General features: G+C 32.2%; 6 protein-coding genes across 6 annotated transcripts in view; 3 read left to right on the forward strand and 3 right to left on the reverse strand.

Moving 5' to 3' along the window:
* VGAT (vesicular GABA transporter) overlaps positions 1–19,329 on the forward strand; it is a 48,697-nt gene that overhangs the window by 24,699 nt on the left and 4,669 nt on the right. The gene's annotated exons all lie outside the window — the stretch shown is intronic.
* LOC149897530 (NADH dehydrogenase [ubiquinone] 1 beta subcomplex subunit 9-like) lies at positions 259–1,172 on the reverse strand. Its single transcript, XM_090116070.1, has 3 exons — positions 1,078–1,172; positions 601–746; positions 259–488 (listed from the first exon to the last, which is right to left on the reverse strand). Exons 1-3 carry the CDS (start codon positions 1,170–1,172, stop codon positions 310–312), a joined length of 420 nt encoding a protein of 139 aa, XP_089972196.1. The 3' UTR covers positions 259–309.
* Positions 1,571–8,697, forward strand: Mettl3 (methyltransferase like 3). Its single transcript, XM_090116321.1, has 13 exons — positions 1,571–1,923; positions 2,139–2,322; positions 2,852–2,976; positions 3,197–3,288; positions 3,827–3,953; positions 4,457–4,664; positions 4,822–4,910; positions 5,142–5,243; positions 5,849–5,993; positions 6,674–6,821; positions 7,380–7,491; positions 7,729–7,795; positions 8,242–8,697. The coding sequence occupies exons 1-13, from the start codon at positions 1,740–1,742 to the stop codon at positions 8,366–8,368; spliced, it is 1,710 nt and encodes a 569-aa protein (XP_089972447.1). The 5' UTR covers positions 1,571–1,739; the 3' UTR covers positions 8,369–8,697.
* On the reverse strand, positions 8,759–15,666 carry LOC149897532 (uncharacterized). Its single transcript, XM_090116322.1, has 16 exons — positions 15,290–15,666; positions 15,045–15,220; positions 14,833–14,971; positions 14,632–14,761; positions 14,345–14,470; positions 14,216–14,268; positions 13,941–14,131; positions 13,128–13,200; positions 12,837–12,948; positions 12,615–12,704; positions 12,380–12,536; positions 12,065–12,250; positions 9,877–10,016; positions 9,291–9,352; positions 9,111–9,206; positions 8,759–8,861 (listed from the first exon to the last, which is right to left on the reverse strand). The coding sequence occupies exons 1-16, from the start codon at positions 15,664–15,666 to the stop codon at positions 8,759–8,761; spliced, it is 2,211 nt and encodes a 736-aa protein (XP_089972448.1).
* On the reverse strand, positions 10,954–11,868 carry LOC149897533 (NADH dehydrogenase [ubiquinone] 1 alpha subcomplex assembly factor 4). Its single transcript, XM_090116272.1, has one exon. The coding sequence runs from the start codon at positions 11,772–11,774 to the stop codon at positions 11,115–11,117; it is 660 nt and encodes a 219-aa protein (XP_089972398.1). The 5' UTR covers positions 11,775–11,868; the 3' UTR covers positions 10,954–11,114.
* On the forward strand, positions 15,937–19,324 carry RpS12 (ribosomal protein S12). Its single transcript, XM_090116094.1, has 6 exons — positions 15,937–16,012; positions 16,147–16,184; positions 16,393–16,527; positions 17,357–17,459; positions 18,213–18,314; positions 19,220–19,324. The coding sequence occupies exons 2-6, from the start codon at positions 16,168–16,170 to the stop codon at positions 19,280–19,282; spliced, it is 420 nt and encodes a 139-aa protein (XP_089972220.1). The 5' UTR covers positions 15,937–16,012; positions 16,147–16,167; the 3' UTR covers positions 19,283–19,324.

Below are 19,329 nucleotides of genomic sequence, written 5' to 3' on the forward strand. Positions count from 1 at the left end.
AAGTCCTATCCTATCTTATGAAAAAGATCAACAAACTCAATTTTTCTATTAATCCTGTGTAATATAAAATTCGCAGATGATCACAAGGTACATATCAAGAGAAATTAAAATTGGAAAGTGAAAATACATTTAACACAATCATAATAAATTTAATAGTACCATTTAACAAATATACATTTGTTTATATTAAATTTAACAGCATTTTAATGGTATCGACAGACGAAAACAAGGTAGAATAAAGAACTGAAACATTCCTTCATAGTTTATCCTGACTAACATAAAATAAAATTATATTCTGTCGTCGTTTAACTAATATAAAGTACCATCGTTCCACTTCTTAATATATTCAGCCTTTCTGCACTCCCGTCTGGCAAAATAATCTGGATACTGTGCTTTTTCTAGCGGATGCCAATAATCCAAAACCCAGTCTGGAGGTGTAACAACACGACTATAAGCAACGCCACCAGCTAGCCCAATCGATCTAGGAACTAAAAGAACAAAGAAGCGATAAAATCAAGCGTCCCACAACTTAACTATTTAACGGAGGTACTTAATAGCAATAGTCACACAATAACTGCTAAATATCTTTAAAATACTTACATTTTTGCGGTGGAAAAGGATATTTCTTTGCAAAAACTTCATTCTGTCCAACACGCAGCAGGAGTCGTTGTTCTTTAGGATCTGTGACGCATTTATTATCGTCAAATTGTTTTCTTAGCAAAACTTGGTGATATCGTATTATGAACCTGAAAATATATACTTAAAGTTTGACTTATTTTTAATATAATTATTATACTTTAAGATTCATTAATTTCTATGATGTCATTTTCAGTTATGTTAAAAAAATTGTGCCAAACGACGGTAGTTTTAAATCGATGATGCATTGAGAAAAATATAATATGAAAGCTTGGAAGGGAATAAATACTTTTCAGTAAACTGTAGTAGATAATGTAACCTTAATATGACAAAATAACCTTAGTGATCTAAGCAAATAACAAATAACGTTTAATTCAGAGTCAATTGAAATTTATAAGTAATTCAAATGTAGTGTAAATATTAGAAAATTAAATTAATAACCTTGCAACGTAATACGATTCAATAAGCCTGCAAGCAGTCTTATAAAGGGTGCAAACTTTTTGTGAGTGAGTTCTTAACTCAGGAGCAAAAATCATTTTCAACGATTTTTAACTACGATTCGAATAATTTATTATAATATGAAATGGGTCTGGTGACATAAATGAAGTTTGTTTGCAAATTTGTTTGTTTTTATTTATAACTTATGTAGAGCCAGGAAGGAGCCAGGTAAAAATAAAAATATTTTATAATTTACATAGTTCGAATTATAGTGTTCAGAACATAATATTATGGCAATTGCACAGTGAAGATATTACGAGATTTAGAACTAGGAAATATATGTTAGTATAATATCTAATAAAAAATATGTTTTTCATGAAAACCATTTTTGTACGCATTCTCCAATAACCTTGCTTCCATACTCCATATTTTAAAAGTCAAACGAGAGTCAAACAATGTCATTATTAATTAAAAAAATAAATGTCAAATAAATGTCAATGCGTTGTGTTTACGGAATACAAAACTTGTGCTTTTTAAAATAAATATTGTTAGTTTTAACTAGATACTTCATGTTAATTGTACTATTTTAAAGAAAAACGACGAATTTTAAAATGTTATAATTTATGCAATAAATTTTAATAAATAATCAGCGAACGAACACAATCATGTCGGACGCTTGGGAAGAAATTCAAGCGGTAAAAAGTAAACGAAATAGTCTGAGAGAAAAACTGGAAAAACGTAAGAAAGAACGGCAAAGTATACTCGGCACAACGTTAATAAATGACAAAAGCGAAGGATCTCCCAGTAATAAAGAAAAGAGTGTTTCTAGCCCGGCATCAAAATCGGAAGGTAAGTGTTTACGGATTATTATGTATATCTTCTTGCCGTCATGAAAATGTATCACTTAATGGATTTCATTACTACCTAGTTGTAGTAATATTAAACATACGATAATTTTAAGTTAAAAAATAACATTAACATCAAAAGTATTGATACAGTACTAATACATTTTTCGTTAATCGTATAAAATACATACGTAAAATCTTGTCTTCTTTTTCTTACAGCACAAGAAAAGCCGAAACTACCGATACCCCCTGCGTCTTTAGAAGTGCAGTTGTTACAAGTGTTATCAGACATGCAGTTACAATTGCCAGCTACGGCAAGTGCCTTACTGCCTGGTCTCGGAGATGTGGACACTGGTATTGTTGCCAGTTTATTGCAGAAATTCGCCACACAAAAGTTAATTACGTAAGTGGAACAAAATTGGCAAGAAAATATGTATTTTTTGTATGTACTAAAACTTCTGAACAAATTTTGTTTGAGAAGTGAAAAATGTACAGCATAAACATTGTCAAATGAAGTTGAGATTTTTGCTAGAGATTATGAATTAATCTATCTATATAATATATAAAACTCAAAGGTGACTGATATAGTGATCTATCAACGCACAGCCCAAACCAAAACAACAGGGAACAGGGAAAAACGGGGATGCACATACAAAGTCATGGGCGGAAGCTAGTTGATGTATATAAATAATTTTGGCACAGAAATATTGTAAAATAAATTATACTTAATTTGCATCAGCAGTTGATTTTTTATCATCAAATGCTGATCTCTAGCTACCTACTGCATTAGTGAAAAAAAGTATAAAATATTATATCTTAGGTCACTCACTAGTTTTTGACTTTATCTTTTTTATAATTCATTGTAAATTATGAAATATTTCTATATAATAGGTCACTATTAAATTATTAATAAACTGTATATCTTTTACCAGAATAAAAGAAAGGACAGAGAGCACAACAGATGCTAGTATAGAAGTGGTCAGCGCAGAGTCAGTTAGACTTGCTGCAGTTTTGGCTGCGTTAATGGAAGAACAGAATAATACTAATAAAAGGAAAGGTAAGATGTTAATTTTTCAAAATTATGTACATTATTTTGTCTTTAAAGTTTTTGAAATTACAATACATAATATCATAGGATATGGTGTTTTAGATCTTGAACAGAATATATGCCAGAGCCAACTGGATAATCAGCTATTTAATTAAAAGCCTAGGCTCTTTATTAAACAATTATTTAATTAAGTGTCTGCAATACATTTTAAAGTTTTGATTATTTTTAGGTGATGGAACTGCAGAAGAAGGACCCAAAGTTAAAGTTTCCAAATCAAACACAGATGAAAAGAAAGCTGGCAAAGGAGATACAGATATAATGGTAGTTACAATCTTTTTCATTTTCTTATATTATGTTTAAGGATAGAGTTATTATATTTATTTCTTTCCTTAAAACAACTCAGACCATTATTTACTTGACCTGTTATTGTATAAAAGAAAATTTGCAACATTTTAACTCAATATTCTTTTAAATGTGCTATTTTAATCCATTAATAAAGGCAGTTCCTCAAAAAATTGTTAAAAATATTACGCAATATTGTGTATGCTATACTAAGAAATATTATTCATCCAAGGGATAGCTTAATTATTAATTCAAAATTCAAATTCAAAAATTCTTTATTTGGAACAAAAAAAAGACAGGTTGCACTCCGGGAGTGCCGGCAGAAGTGAAAACTTGATTATTAACGTTGAGCATGTTTGATATTTTGGAATGGTATCCGTCTTACGCATTTTCGATCAGGTCACGTGTCCTGACGCGAGTTTAAGATTTTATACCCATTACAGAAAAAGTGCTCAACGCCGCTAAAGAAGTTTTCACTTCAATAAATAAATTTTACATAAACTTTAATTACTTTTAGTCGCTCCTAGCGATGCCGTCAAGTAGAGAAAAAGCAGTTAAAAGAGTAGGGGAAGAGATAATGGACCTGTTGAGTAAACCCACTGCTAAAGAGAAGTCATTGGCTGATAAGTTTAAGAGCCAAGGAGGTATTTTATGTTTTCTATTGTTAATTTTAGTTTTGTAATTTATATGTAAATAAAAATTTACTGATAAAATAGGCTGTATAAATAAATGATGGCTACTTGTAATTATATCAGAGTATAAAGCAGCTAACCAACTAACAAATAATAACATGAGCATTGTGCCCATAGTTAACATATTTAATTTAATTTTCAAGCTTAGTAGAAATTATTATTCATTTTTATCAGTACCTATTTGTTTTTGTGCAGTGAGGTGAAATGAATAAACGTCTTTCTCTCTTTATTCCTGTGAATTGCAAAATAGTATTAACATAATCAGATTTTTTTGATTACAACTAGTGGTCCGCCCCGGCTTCGCCCGTGGTACCTACATGTTTAAACTATCCTATCTCTCAAGTTGGATCGCACATGGTGTGCGAATTTTATTATAATCGGTTAAGTGGTTTAGGAGTCCATTGAGGACAAACATTGTGACACGAGATTTATATATATTAAGATTATATTTTCAGGTGCGCAAGTAATGGAGTTCTGTCCGCACGGCACGCGAGCGGAATGCGTACGCGCATACAAGGCACAAGAGAGTGAGGGACAAACAGACAGACAGACGGACTATGGATGCAAGAAACTGCACTTCAAGAAGATCATACAGAGTCATACAGATGAAACACTGGGCGATTGCTCGTTTTTGAACACCTGCTTTCATATGGACACTTGCAAGTAATTTTGTTGCTTTTTTATTTGTAAATAAATGTGTTTGACTTTTTTGCTTTGTTTTGTATGTGCATTTAAAGTGTCAAAAAAAAATTACTGGAAAAAGTTTACTTAAGTAAAAAGTTCTGTATACCGACTTTAAATTAATATTGTTTATTCAAAGGTATGTGCATTACGAAGTGGACAATGCAGACCCGAATGTTGCAGCTAGTAAAACTGCAGTGGAACAACCCATGAAATCTGGACAAAATGGTTACTATTTATAAATATGTTCTATTTCATTATATTCTATGTTATCTATCGTTAACGATATGAATCAGCAACATTTCTTTGCTACCTCATGAATTTTATTAATTAAATTTAGTTGTTTTTAATTGTTTTTGCTGACAAAAACTGAAAAAGGTTTAATACAGGTTTCTGATCTTTCCTGATTATGTTAAATTTCACAGTTTATTTTTATTTTATTCATAAAATAATTTTTAGGCACAAATGTAGTATCAGCTGTAAAGCCAGATGGAGTTTTAACATTAACACCTCCGCAGTGGATTCAGTGCGACTTGAGATATCTCGACATGACGTTTTTGGGTAAGTTATCTATTTTTTGTATGTTCAAATATAATTAACTATTAACGTATGTAATAAAAAAAGACGTGTGCCACTCGGGGACTGCCGCTCCGCGGTAAAGCTATTGCATGCTATGCCTTCAAGCCACACCTCCGTGTCCGTCGGAGTGGGGAGCGTGAGGTTTTTTCGTTACGGAATTTCTCGATTCGGTCCCCGCGCTCAAGGCCCGCGATAGAAGCTATGCAATAGCTTAAAAATTAAAAGGTACAATAAGGCTAAAGCTCTGATTAAAATAATAGAACTGGAATCAATTTTTAGTGGACAAAATTTATAATGTGGCTTTTATTAATATGGCAATCTCTTCAGTTTATTTATACCTTTTTACTTAAAAATAGTTTTTTCTATCTTATTTGCCATAATTATATCTGAAAAATTAAACATTATTTTAAATTGTATCCATGTATAAATGTAACACATCACGAGCACGCATATTTCTACCCTCAAAAAAAAAATAAGTAATAACTCAGGCCCCGGAACCACAAACACAATAGAATATCTATTGTGTCTTGGACCGATCGGGCCGCTTGGGGCTCAATGGATTATTCAAATAAATTACATGAAACCAGGTAAATTCGCGGTAATAATGGCGGATCCGCCTTGGGACATTCACATGGAACTGCCGTACGGTACGATGTCTGATGATGAGATGAGATGCCTTGGTGTTCCGCAGCTGCAGGATAGTGGGCTTATCTTCTTGTGGGTAACTGGCAGGTACGTACCATCACTACATAGTATAAAACAAAGTCGCTTTCTCTGTCCCTATGTCCCTTTGTATGCTTAAATCTTTAAAACTACGCAATGGATTTTGATGCGGTTCTTTTTAATAGATAGAGTGATTCAAGAGGAAGGTTTAAGTATATAATTCATTAGGTTTTAGACAAAGCGGGCGAAGCCGCGGGCGGGAAGCTAGTAGACAATAATTACAATAAAAATAGCATAGACAATAGAGCTAGAACATCACAAGCAACAGCTAAATATCATAGATCAAATAGGTAAAACTTTATCTAAAGAGACGAGATGAGATGCCTTGGTGTACCGCAGCTTCAGGATAGTGGGCTTATTTTCTTGTGGGTTACCATAGACTAATAATAGAACAGACAACGTAGACTAAAGAGTAAAAATATTATAGATTATAGAGCTAAGACATCATAGACTAAGTAGCTAAATATATCAAACTGGTAAGATTGAATTGCCTGATCCATATCTTTGTTTCTGCGTCAGGCAGAGTTTTCTAATATTATATCATACAGCGACGGCCGGATATTTTTTGACGATCTGTTAATAATTGTGAATCTAGTTGTTATAAACATGTCAATGATAGAAAAAAAATACATTAAATAAACTTGTATCCCAGTTTGAAACCATAATAAATAATTAATTATTCTTAACAGGGCTATGGAACTAGGCAGGGAATGTCTCAAGCTATGGGGCTATGAGCGGGTAGATGAGCTTATATGGGTGAAGACAAATCAACTGCAAAGAATCATTAGAACTGGCAGAACTGGGCATTGGCTCAACCATGGGAAAGAGCATTGTTTGGTTGGTATTAATTATTTATTAAAGAAGAAATAGAGATATAGAAAAAACATAAAAAAGTGTGATGGCCGAGGGCCGAAGTGAACTTGAAGTCAAGATTCGAAAATCGCCGCCTTACTCCGTGATGTGACGGTATTGCCATCACGCGATCTTCAAATTTTACTCTCAACGCGCCTAAACAAGTTTCACTTTAAGAAATTATGTACAAAATTAATATGTACTTATATGATGAGATACTAACTATATAAAAAATCAACTAAAATATTCCTATCAAATCGAGTGTGGCTTGTTCAATTGGGCAATTTTTTTTTTATTTTTCATATTTTCGGTAAGGAGTGCATTTTCATATGTTTACACTTTCTTCTTTTTATATTTCTAGTAAAAAATTATAGACAAAAATTTGCCTAATGATTTTAAAAAATTAATAAAATTAATTAATTATTATATTAATAAATAAATTAATTAACAAGATGATAAACTTAAATATAAATTGATAAATTCGCGATAATATCGCGATGATCTTTTTTTAATACTAGGTATAATTTTTGTTGTATCTTCCAGGTGGGAATGAAAGGTAATCCCGAAAATTTAAATAGAGGTCTGGATTGTGACGTCATAGTGGCTGAAGTACGAGCGACGTCGCACAAACCGGACGAAATTTATGGTATTATAGGTAAGTTCTTCGGCATATTATGATATATTATGTAGATACTGCTTTCCGAATCGGTGGTAAATGTAAAAAATATGTAATGACGATTCTTGATTTCTGACGATTCTTCTCGAAGAAGTCTAATGTAATAAATAAATGTTGCGTTTGAGTTTTTATTTGAGCAGTCTGTCGTCTGGGACATGGCAAGAATCTTTTCTTTCTTTTTCTGTCTTTATTTATTTATTTGTGTATCATTTTCAGAGAGGCTCAGTCCAGGCACAAGGAAAATTGAATTATTCGGTCGGCCTCACAATGTACAGCCTAACTGGTAAGATTTTCGATTTTATATGGTTTTATTAGAAACTGTCTTGGATTAGAAAGTTTGTTTTAAAATCAAACACTTTCCACTATAATTCCAATATTTATTTTGTGAATAAATGAAATCGTCAAATCGAATTTATGTAAAGTGCAATTTGATAAGTATTCCTGTTAAAGGTTAATATTAATTTCTAACTGTAGTGGTTTCATTGTTTCGTTATTACATTTTTAATACACAAGTTTTTTAAAACAGTTCGAGGAGTAACTTTTTTTGAAAATCTTTAACTAATATTAATTATAATTATGGCTAATTATGAAAATTATGTTACAATTTGAGCTACTGTTGGTACGTCTTTAAATAAATAAATAAATGGCACTTAAATGTACATGTTATACAATACACTTAAATGTACATGTTATATAATACACTTAAATGTACATGTTATACAATTTCAGGATAACCCTCGGTAACCAAGTGGACGGTGTTCGTCTAGTGGACCCAGAACTAATAGCAGCGTTCAAGAAACGATACCCCGATGGGAACTGCATGGCTCCTCCACCACCTGACCCTGGCTTAGCCTAACCAATCTAGTCTTTAGTTATATGTATACTAATTTTAAAGAAATTGTATTAATTTTAAGATATTAAAAAATTGTGGAAGTAAATGCGAAATATTTTTAATGTGTTAAGTAATTAAGTCAATTTAAATTTTTATTACCTATCAAAACAATTTTTTGTTCTATAATAAAATTCCTATGAATGAGGAATAGAGAGTATCTCATGATAACAACCTACTATTTTTTTGAACTACATTTAAAAATGTTTTTATCACATTTTTATTTTAAACATTATTGCATACCTAGTGTGTATACAATATAAATAAAATACGTATTGTAAATAAAACGCATTTTTACCGAATACTTTTTTTTATTTTCCCACCAAAATTTACAAAACTTCAACATGACATTGACATTTACATTCTATGGTCGAAGAATGACATTTGCGTCCGTCGACCCTTCGGCGAACTTGGTCGTTGATTGAAGAAATTCCTCGATGGACTGCCGCGTTCCTTGGCGCTGTTTTATGAGAAAAAAACAGTTAATACCTATTTCATAAGCTTTATACTATAATACAATATTTAAAAAAAATATTTACCGAATTTGAAGAAACTACTGATGAACTAAATTGTCTTTACAGTAAAGTCTCACAAATTAAACATACAATATTATTAAAAAATATCTTCGTAAATTACTATTTTATTGATTTCGTTGCTATAAAAACAATTAACGATAATTTTTCTCTAACACAAAACCAAAAGAGCATACCCATATTCTTGATTGAGAGCTGATCCAGACTTGATAGCCGTACTACTCGTTTTTGAGTGAATATTACGTATACTCGACTTCTCCTTCGGAGTAATACTAAAGAAGCGTAAAAAATGAAAATAAATTCAATAATTTCGAAATCCTACAGAAAATCTAGGACATAAAAATATAACTACCCACCTCGTTTTACCATGGAAGTTATTTTTCTCCGTGTTCAGTGTTTCCCGAAATCTTCTTTGGAACTAAAAAGACAAAATTTAGTTTTAATAAAGCGAAAAGCTATGGACACAATAATTCGTAATGCTCGTATTGCACATTTGACATTTGTGGGGTAGTCGCGGATAAAAACAGGTGTCGCCAGCTAGCCAAATTTTACCGCCCTGAATAATTCTAATTATTAGAACCTTCGAATAATATTTATATGAATGCTAAAATTTTATAGGACGACGCAGTCAGAAGTAAAAAGAATAGCTAAATGAGACTTAACGTAACGCACGGGTTACTCCCTGGGCCCTCAACCACGTACAACAGTACGTTATACACGTACGTACAAAAGTACGTTTCTGACACAACAAAATCAGAAGTTGTTGTAATAACAACATCCACTTAGATGTTGTTATTACAACATCCACTTAGATGTTGTTATTACAACAATTATGTTTGAATTATGTTCGTATTTAGATTCGAATCAATGAAACATACAAACTTAAAACATTAATTTAAGGATGAAAAGATATACTATTTACTCACATTTACTGTACGTTACCTTGATACTATTCAACATGTCTCCTTGCGTAGCTAGCGGCCGCTCGTCTGACCGCACAGAGGGCGCCTGTCTCGCGGCCGGCGCGTCGCGTCTCGCTCCTAACGACGCAGCACCGATCGAACTATCTCGCGGGCCCGATACTTTGATGAACAAGTAAATAAATAAAACTTGAGTCTTGGACAACCGGATGGAACGAAGTTTTCGTTTCATTAGTTCCGAGAGAGAGACATAAGTAACAGAGAAACACGCGAACGCCGCGCGGCCTACAACTATAGGAAAAAGTGTCGTTACAACTTTTCGTCCTAATTTTTAGCCCTCTTTCGCAACGCGCGATAAGGAACTTCGTTCCAAAACCCATCAAATTCTAGCATCATAATTTTTTATTGTTTCGAGTTTTATTTTTTTTAAGGATATCTGCCATGACTTGGCTTCTGGGAGTTATTTAATGTTCAAATTATGTAATGGGTAACTATTTTTATTATAGTATACAAGAAAAAGCAGAATAAAACACAAAGTTAACATATTCATTTATTTATTCTATAACTACATCACATTTTATGGACTTAACCTGTATAATATAAATATAAGATTGTACCAGCACTTATAATAATTTATAATTTGATCTCTTTAAAATTGCAATTAATTTATTTTTTCAAGAATAAACAACCTGGTATAATTATTTCTCACTCATAATAAACAAGACAAATACCAAAGCTTGAATAGTAAAAAAAAAAATACATATTTCCTTTAGTATCACTTTGATAAATGTATCTATTAGAACATTTGTAATGCAAATACACAAATGAAATATATGTATCAGTTTGATACAACACCACGGCAAATAACTTGGTTTTATTATTTCATTATAAAAAATAAGCCTTCGAATTTAATATGCATTATCAAGTTCCATTTAGATGAAGTATAGAAGTTATTTTTTAATGACCAATGCATTACCCAGAGTCAAGCTAGAAGAGAGGATTTACAATATTTAACCCATTGACCACCGAGCGGCCTGATCGGGCCGAGACACAATAGATTTTCTATTGTGTCTGTGATCCGAGGACTGACGGATTAATGAGGTATACATAAATTCAACTAAAAGACAACTAATAAATTAACTAATTCTTCTATATTGGTACAGCTTGTGCCTTCTTTATAGATTTCAGTTATTATTCCAGACACTTCAATTTGCTTTGCTTTCAGACCATTGAATTCCCAAAAAGAAATATTCCATTAATTTATGAAGCACTTTTCATTTTGGCCTTTTCCTTATCAACATCTTCAGGTGTATCTTTTTTTCCTTCAATCTTTCCAACCGATTGTTCCATCAAACGTTTTCTCATGGTCGTCAGCCCAGCAAATGTTGCTTTGTTTGTTTTAGTTTCCGGTACATAAATCTCAAATGTTCTATAGTACTTTAGTATATTTTCTACATCGGATTCCTTTAGTTTGTATTCGTATGCTATTTTAGCTGCGGTTACCTCTTCAGGATTCAATTGGTGTGAAGAAATATATTCTATCGCTTGTCGTAACGTCGTTCGTCCGTACGGGATCGTATCTGGCTCTTTGAGGCCAAAATCGAAGTTTTCTACAATTTGCCTGTTTTTAGGTAGAGGTCGATCTGGATTCTGTTGTTTTTTCAACCGTGTAATGTCATCCTCCGGTGTCCCCTGCGATGTTACATAAACATCTTTTAATCTCTCGTCGAGTCCGAGATCCTTCTTAACAATCTTTTCATCAATATCGGGGATGGCTTCTTGCACTCTATGCAAATCTTCTACGTTGGAAGGATATCTTGGCGCTACTTGAGGTTTTTCTTTTGATATCTCCCGGTGGGCTCTATTTTCGATATTAAACGATTTTACGGGCCGCAACGCCCTTGACACTAAAGCACCCATCTCAGGTGGCGATAGTTACTTTTATATAGATTCTTATTTCAGAGAACTTTCGTCATCTTTTTTTAAACGCTCTTTCTTCAAAACACTTTTGACTTTTGAGGTTATTTCACAATATTATGAACTGTCATGAGTATGACATTAATTGACAAATGACAATCCTGACAAGTTCTTATTTTAAAAAAATATTGCCAGTAACCATTATCCATAGAGAATCGGTTTAAGATAGGAGGTATTTATGTATCTAACTTATAAATTGCTAAAATATGTTTTAAATAATAACAAAAACTTACATTTAAGCCTTGACAATGCTTCTCTCAAAGCAGATTTCGAATCTCTTGCTAAAATCTTTTCAGTTGTGGACGAAGGAGGCAAAGTATTCGTTGCACGACTTTGTTCAGTTGCGTATCTCATCGGCGATGGACTAGGACTTCGACCAAGTCGACGTCTACCCTGAGCTTGTGACGGATATTTAGATGCTGTTGAAATGATTCCATCAATTACAATATTGTCCCTTCGTTAATTCAATAAATTATATACTGACAACTATCTACCTACTTGAAAATGTTTTTATAAAATTACACGACTTCCTTAACATTTCTATGTACCTGTAGCAGATGGCGTTAATTTTGTAACATCACTGGAACCCAAACGGTCGCTGTATAAATTCGAGAGCCTAAATGAATATTGTGGTGTAACCGTTATAGCAGAATTTAAATGTTTGTGCTTCTGCTCACTATAAATGCTACTTCGCATTAAAAAGTTCTGCAAAAAAACTATGTTATGTGGTAGTCATTTAAAAGATTTTCAAATGAAATAGCCTAAATCATGAGTTGTATTTACCTTGGCATCGGTTACATTCTTCATCACTGGTCCTTCAGATGTACGAAACGTGGGCACTGGGTTATAAGCAGATGTATTTTTGCTTGAATCCTACATAATGAAATAGGGTTATGGGTATACTATCTTTATTCATTAAAATATAATATTCAATTTCAAATGGTAAACTCTTTCATTTCTACTTGTTTTTAATAAACTACTATGAACTAAACCGTTAGTGCGTACATTTGTTTTAGCACTATATCGTCCTTGTGATCGAAGAGTATTGCTACGGGATGGGGTTCTAGAGCCACGTGGCTCACCAGCTCCACTCCCACGTCTCGATCCTGGCTGGTCTCTAAAACACAGAAATAATTATTTAAATTAAACACGAATACAATAATCTCAATATTATAACCATGCATGCAGGAACTTCTTGTTTCGAAAATCGTCAGAAAATAATAAAATTCATAAAATATTACTTCGGTCAGCCTTTATTCGAAAATAAATTTACTGAGAAATTCGTACAACGCTTACCCTTTTTGAGATACTTTGGGCATGTTAATTTTCACGTTCCAGTCGAACTTCTTCTCGGGCGTCTTATGAGAAGCTGTTTTTCAAATATAAATTAGTTTAAAAGTATCAAAATTATGTTAGGTATCCTTAAGTTATTCAATATTATTAAAATTCTTTAGTAAATGTTACATTCAGATTAAAAAAAATTATACAAAACTGATACAAAAATAAGAAAAAATAAATTGTACCAACCGCATCTATTAAGCTACAACATTTATAAGAGTTACACCAATTTGGTGTAATTTTTGCGCAACGAACTGCCAATAAGAATAGATTATCATTCAAAGTTCGCATACACGACTGAAAACAAAAATATCTCCTCCTTAGCGACCTATTTTCCACACATTGCAAATCTCTGTCTTCGTCTTCTGTTAATGTATTGTTTTTAATCACACATCCCTTTAATTGTGTTTGTGGTTTTGTCGGCTGAACAGTTAAATCACAAGATGTTATGAATATTTCCTCATCCTCATTTTCAGATTTGTCTAAATAAAAGTGGACAAATTATCATTTTACCTATATTTTGCGTAGATTAATTCGATAAACTCTTAAAAACAACACTGTTTTTATTCGCGGACATTAAAATTGGCAGTTCGTTACCTCGATAACTAAGTTTTGCAATTTATATACAAACAGTGCTATTTTTAAAAGTTTTACATACTAGTTCAATTAAAATGTGTTAGACTGTTTTAACTGAAAAATAATTTACTGTACATCATACATCTAAATTAAAATAACACTGTCTGTAATATATTATAGCTTAATTTTACAAACCTTCCTTATTTTTGGATGCTTGTGGTCGCAATGGTGGTGAAACATCAGAACGAGGCTGCCTCTGTATGGGTGGAGGTGGTGACGGAGATTTACTGAATACCACCGGTTTTTGTCTATGCGTCCTCTCAGCGATAGAATAAACCCCAAATTCGTGCGTTGGAATTCTATTGATATCATCGTACATTCGCTTTCTGGTGATAATTTGTATAAATTTAAGATAGATATCGTCTAATAAAACGTAGTATCATGTGTTAATAATGTCTTCACCTGTTTACCTATATAAATTTCCCTGTTTCAATAACCATGCTTCGATATCTTCTAGCCATTCCTGTATGGGACGTAATACAATAAAAAACATGTACAATAGTAGTTAACTGCATAATAAGTTTAAAAGCTTTTCTTACTTGTTGCTGACCAATAACAGAGCCAGGGCGGCAAATTCTCATCCAAGCTATTGCTTCATGAGCGGACATACGGTAGTGTTTGATAAGGTAGCACCCAATCAAAGATCCAGTGCGACCTAAACCTGCCTGAACGATATTACCATTCAGAATATGATTATGTTAAATACATATATATTGTATCTAATTAGAGTCACTTATCAAAAAACTAGCTTGAAAATTCAAAAAACTTTCTTTGTATTTGATATTGTAATCTACTACACACATAATAAAAATTGTAAATGCACAACCTTACAATGAACAGCAATAGCGGAGTCAGCCTCTTCGCTGATTTGTAAAAATTTCATCAATATGTGACGTGGAGGACAAGTTCCGTCAGGAAAAAACAAATCGTAGTGTGTAATTCCTACACTACTGAAGCTGTGAACAATAAATTACTAGTGAATAGGTACAAGATTACGGGACAGATATCCTTAAAGCATTATACTAACACATTTCCATCGTAAAGCTTCTTATTCAATCGTATTACAATTCTCACGTTATTTTCTAAGAAATAGCTTACATACATCTCTGGTGGATGATACAATGATACGCTATAATCCACGGGGCCGATAAAAGCTAAAAATTTACCTGAAAATATTTATTATTAGTCATTAGAAGAGCAACAAATGTAATTCGTTATATTATTTTACAGTCTAAATACCCGGTACAATCCAATTAAGGTCACCTCCCTGTATTTTGTCCAATCTATCATACTCTTCGTAGTTAAAATCTTGAAAATTGAAGAAGCCCAAGTCCCGAGCTTTTACAATAGCTTGCAGACAATCTAATAAAGATATAGTGTAACGTGATTCACCCTGGGTTGCATCTTGAAATGGCCTTAAAAAAATAAACGGTACTTGATTTTCTTTTATATAAATAAATATACTGCATAAAAAATGCAAGTACCTGTAATTCTGCCCATGAACAAGTAATGGTTTGAGCGCATCTTTTGGTGGAAGACTCAAATACAAAACACCGTAACATCCTAAAAGAAATGCAGAGTTCGCTTTCTTCGTAGGATTAATTGATGTATAATGCACTATAATCTGTTTATTTAGGTATTCTTTTAGTTTATCGTTCAGTATTTTGCAATATTTATACACACACCCTAAGTTTAATGGTCCAAAGTCTGAATAATAATTTTCATAAATTAATTGACTATCTATGCAAAAATAATGAGTTTCGTTTGTGCTTTTAAGCACTCTTCCTTGTCTAACAGTAGCGAAATAAAGCACATTTTTAATATATTCAGTAATAAAAAGTATATCGGGATTTCGTGTCATCGTTTAAACGATTTATAAGATTTTATATAATGAAAAATAAACATTATTTAGTCGCGTTTATAACAATAATCACAAAACTTAAAACACCCATTTATCACAAATTGTAAATAAATTCAAAATAATAAAATGAAATACAGTGCATATATTATACTCAAAATTAGCAGAAATTTATTGACACATGTCTAATATAATAATATTTTTTAAATAAACCGCGACAAGAAGTCATAAAATTACCGCTAAAGTGTGCCAGCTTTTCACCATAGACAAAATATTTTCTTTAAACGTCAAGTGTCAATTTCTGGTGTTTACAAAAAATGGCAACCCCAGTCTTTTTCCGGTACGCAAGGTAAAGTGTCAAAGTGATCATTGTGAATTTTTCTGAATCTAAGAATATTTATTCAATCTTTTTGCAATTAGTGTTTTCTATACGTGAATTATTATGTTGCAAGCTCATACAACGTGTTTCATTTTATATTTCAGGCAAAATAAGTGCATAAAACCATGGCTGATGTCGAAGTGTAAGTGTTGTTTTTATTGGCTCTTATCTTAAAAAACATGTATTAAAATATTTAAATAACGTCATTTATCTATAAATTAATTAATATTCTAGTTATATTCTCGATTTTTAACGCTAAATCAGTCAAAAATGATTGATAAACAAATCAACATAACCTCAACTTTCGCATGTTTCCTTCGACTCAATGTGTGATTTTATTCGATTTACAGTGAAGTACCAAGCAACCCCGTCCTGAGCGGTGGTGCTATGGATGTTAACACAGCCCTGCAAGAAGTATTAAAGACAGCCCTCATCCACGGTGGTCTTGTACATGGTCTTCACGAAGCCGCCAAAGCTCTTGATAAGTAAGATTTAGCTTCTACATGTAACCTCTTGTATATTTCAGCAATTTGTAAAAGCTACTACGCTTACCACTTCCATAAACTCGTGAATATGATTCTTATTATTAATAATTTTTGTTTTTAATTATTTAAAAATAGAGGTTAACAATATCTGCATTTCTAACATGGTTAGCTTTCATATCAATTTGTCGTGAATACCAAGAAAGTGTAAAATTGTAAAGTAGTAAGAAGTTAGTAAAAAATTGTATTTTCTAAGGCTATGGAGCTCAAAAAAATATTCGCTAGATTCGCATCTGTTCTAGTTGGGAATCTAGTGGAAATGTCAGCTATGTGTTTCATGGTTGTCTCGATCCATAGCCGATATAAATGCACACACATAGTACCACATTTCTATTATGTGTAGGTTGTGGCCTCCCAAGTGTGCTACAAAATGTATTAAACATTGTTTCTTGTCTCAAATTAAATAATTGAAAGCATGCTGTTGAAGATTAAGAGCTCTTATTTCCATAAGGACCACTAGTACAAGTATAAACTTGTACTAGTGGTTTGCCCCGGCTTCACCCGTGGTACCTACATGTTTAAACTATCCTATCTCTCAAGTTGGATCGAACTGCACATGGTGTGCGAATTTTATTATAATCGGTTAAGTGGTTTAGGAGTCCATTGATGACAAACATTGTGACACAAATATATATTTAAGATGTAATTTCCATGTATCCTGAAATGGTCTATTTTATGAATAAAACACTGATATAAATTGTTAACTTGTTAACTTCCTGTCACATAATCTAATAGAAATTGGATTAAACAAACTTCTATCTTATTTGTATAGGAGACAGGCTGTGCTCTGCGTTCTAGCTGAGAACTGCGACGAGGATGCATACAAGAAACTAGTACAGGCCCTCTGCAACGAACACCAGATCCCACTTGTAAAGGTAATTTTATATTTATTTAATATTAAATCATAATTATTTAAGATATAATAAGTTGCTAGAGAAGTAAATAATTTGGATAATAGCTTTCAATACTCTCATAATGCAATAGAAAAGTCTCTTCATTTATAAAATTTGAAAATTTAAACATAGCTAGTTACTATAAACCAAGCCTCAGTATGTATAATTTAAAAATTCCATGCTGAATATTTTTATTGGTTTTACAATATGTTTATAGTACAATTTAAAAAACTTTAAACAGAATAATAAGATTTAAATTTTCATATCATTATTTTTATTTTTGCTCTACACGAGTCACTCTAAGCCCTGTGGCTAGAGAGATTTATAAGAGCATATATTAAACTGTGTGCCCCTATGGTGGCTCGCACCATGCTGAGTCAACTTTCCTAGCATCCATACATTTCATTAACTAATACATATGTACTTGTATTTATTATTTTTGTATCTATATACATATATTTTTCACTGGCAAAAATGTAGAGAATATGTTTGTTTCTTTTATGTAAGCAGTAATTTTGTTTTTAATAAAAAAATCATACTGAATATTACATGGCTACTCCTTTTATCATATTTTGAATTTTCCTATAACTGCATTTTGTAATTATAATTAGTTTTTTCATTTTGAACTATAATACTGAAGGAATACTTTACATTTATAATTGAAAGGAAAAATCAAAAATCATCATAAATTTATAGTTTTCTAGTTATAATATGAGTGTTCATATTTGTCACCAGGTTGACAACAACAAGAAGCTTGGTGAATGGGCGGGATTATGCAAAATCGACAAAGACGGCAAAGCGAGAAAAATTGTCGGCTGCTCTTGCGTAGTAATCAAGGTAAGTTCTTCAATACCATTTATTTTATCTTTACTAATATTATAAAGTTGAAGAGTTTGTTTGTTTGTTTGAATGCGCTAATCTCAAAAACAACTGGTCTGATTTGAAAAATTCATTTTGGTGTTGGATAGCCCATTTATTGAGGAAGGTTGTAGGCTATATATCGTCACGCTAAAACCAACAGAAGCCGAGTGTAGCTAGTTAATTTCTAATGGTTTATTGTACAAAATATAATTATTACGGATAAATTTGAAACAAATATTTTGCACAAAAGGCGGCCATATTGCTGCACAGTTATCCACAACCATTTTATTTGGTAATTTGTTGGTTCCATTCTTTGGATTTAATTGACCTGAAAACATGATTCTAAACATTGTGTCTTTATAACTTATAATTTTAAGAATTTAATTATTTGGTAAATCTGCATATTTCATTTCTAACATGCATTACTCTTTTTGAAATTTAAATATATTTTGAAATTGAAATATATTTTGCGCTATGCACGAACACTGGTGGTTCTCCATGGGCGATCAGTGCAAAATAGCGGCGCTAAAGCAACGGGGCGCCCCTATGGTGTCCAGTGTTATACACACGGACTACCTTCTTATCGCTCCTACATTCGAATTATATCATTATTTATCATTCATTCATATAAGTCTACAACATCCCAAAAAATTGTGAGGACATCTTTTGAAGTATTATAACAGTAAAAAAAGAGTGTGTGCCGATAATACATGTCAGAAATGAAACTTATTTGGCAAGATTCAAAGATACTAAAATCGTCGCCTTACTCCATAGCGCGACTAAAGACGACTAACTTTTACTCTGAATGCGACTAAAGATGTTTCACATCAAAAACAATGTTGATCTTGGTGTTAACTTATTTAAAAATTATTCTTTTTCAGGACTTCGGTGAAGAAACTCCCGCATTAGATGTGCTGAAGGACTACCTTAAGTCTTCAAGCTAATCTCTAGGTGTAATGATATAAATAAAAAAACCCAAAAAAATATTTAT

The sequence above is a fragment of the Colias eurytheme genome, chromosome 25, assembly GCF_061535395.1.
Source record: "Colias eurytheme isolate Ceu_HAF_F1 chromosome 25, ilColEury1 Martin Lab GWU primary, whole genome shotgun sequence".
Taxonomy (NCBI): Eukaryota; Metazoa; Arthropoda; class Insecta; order Lepidoptera; family Pieridae; genus Colias; species Colias eurytheme.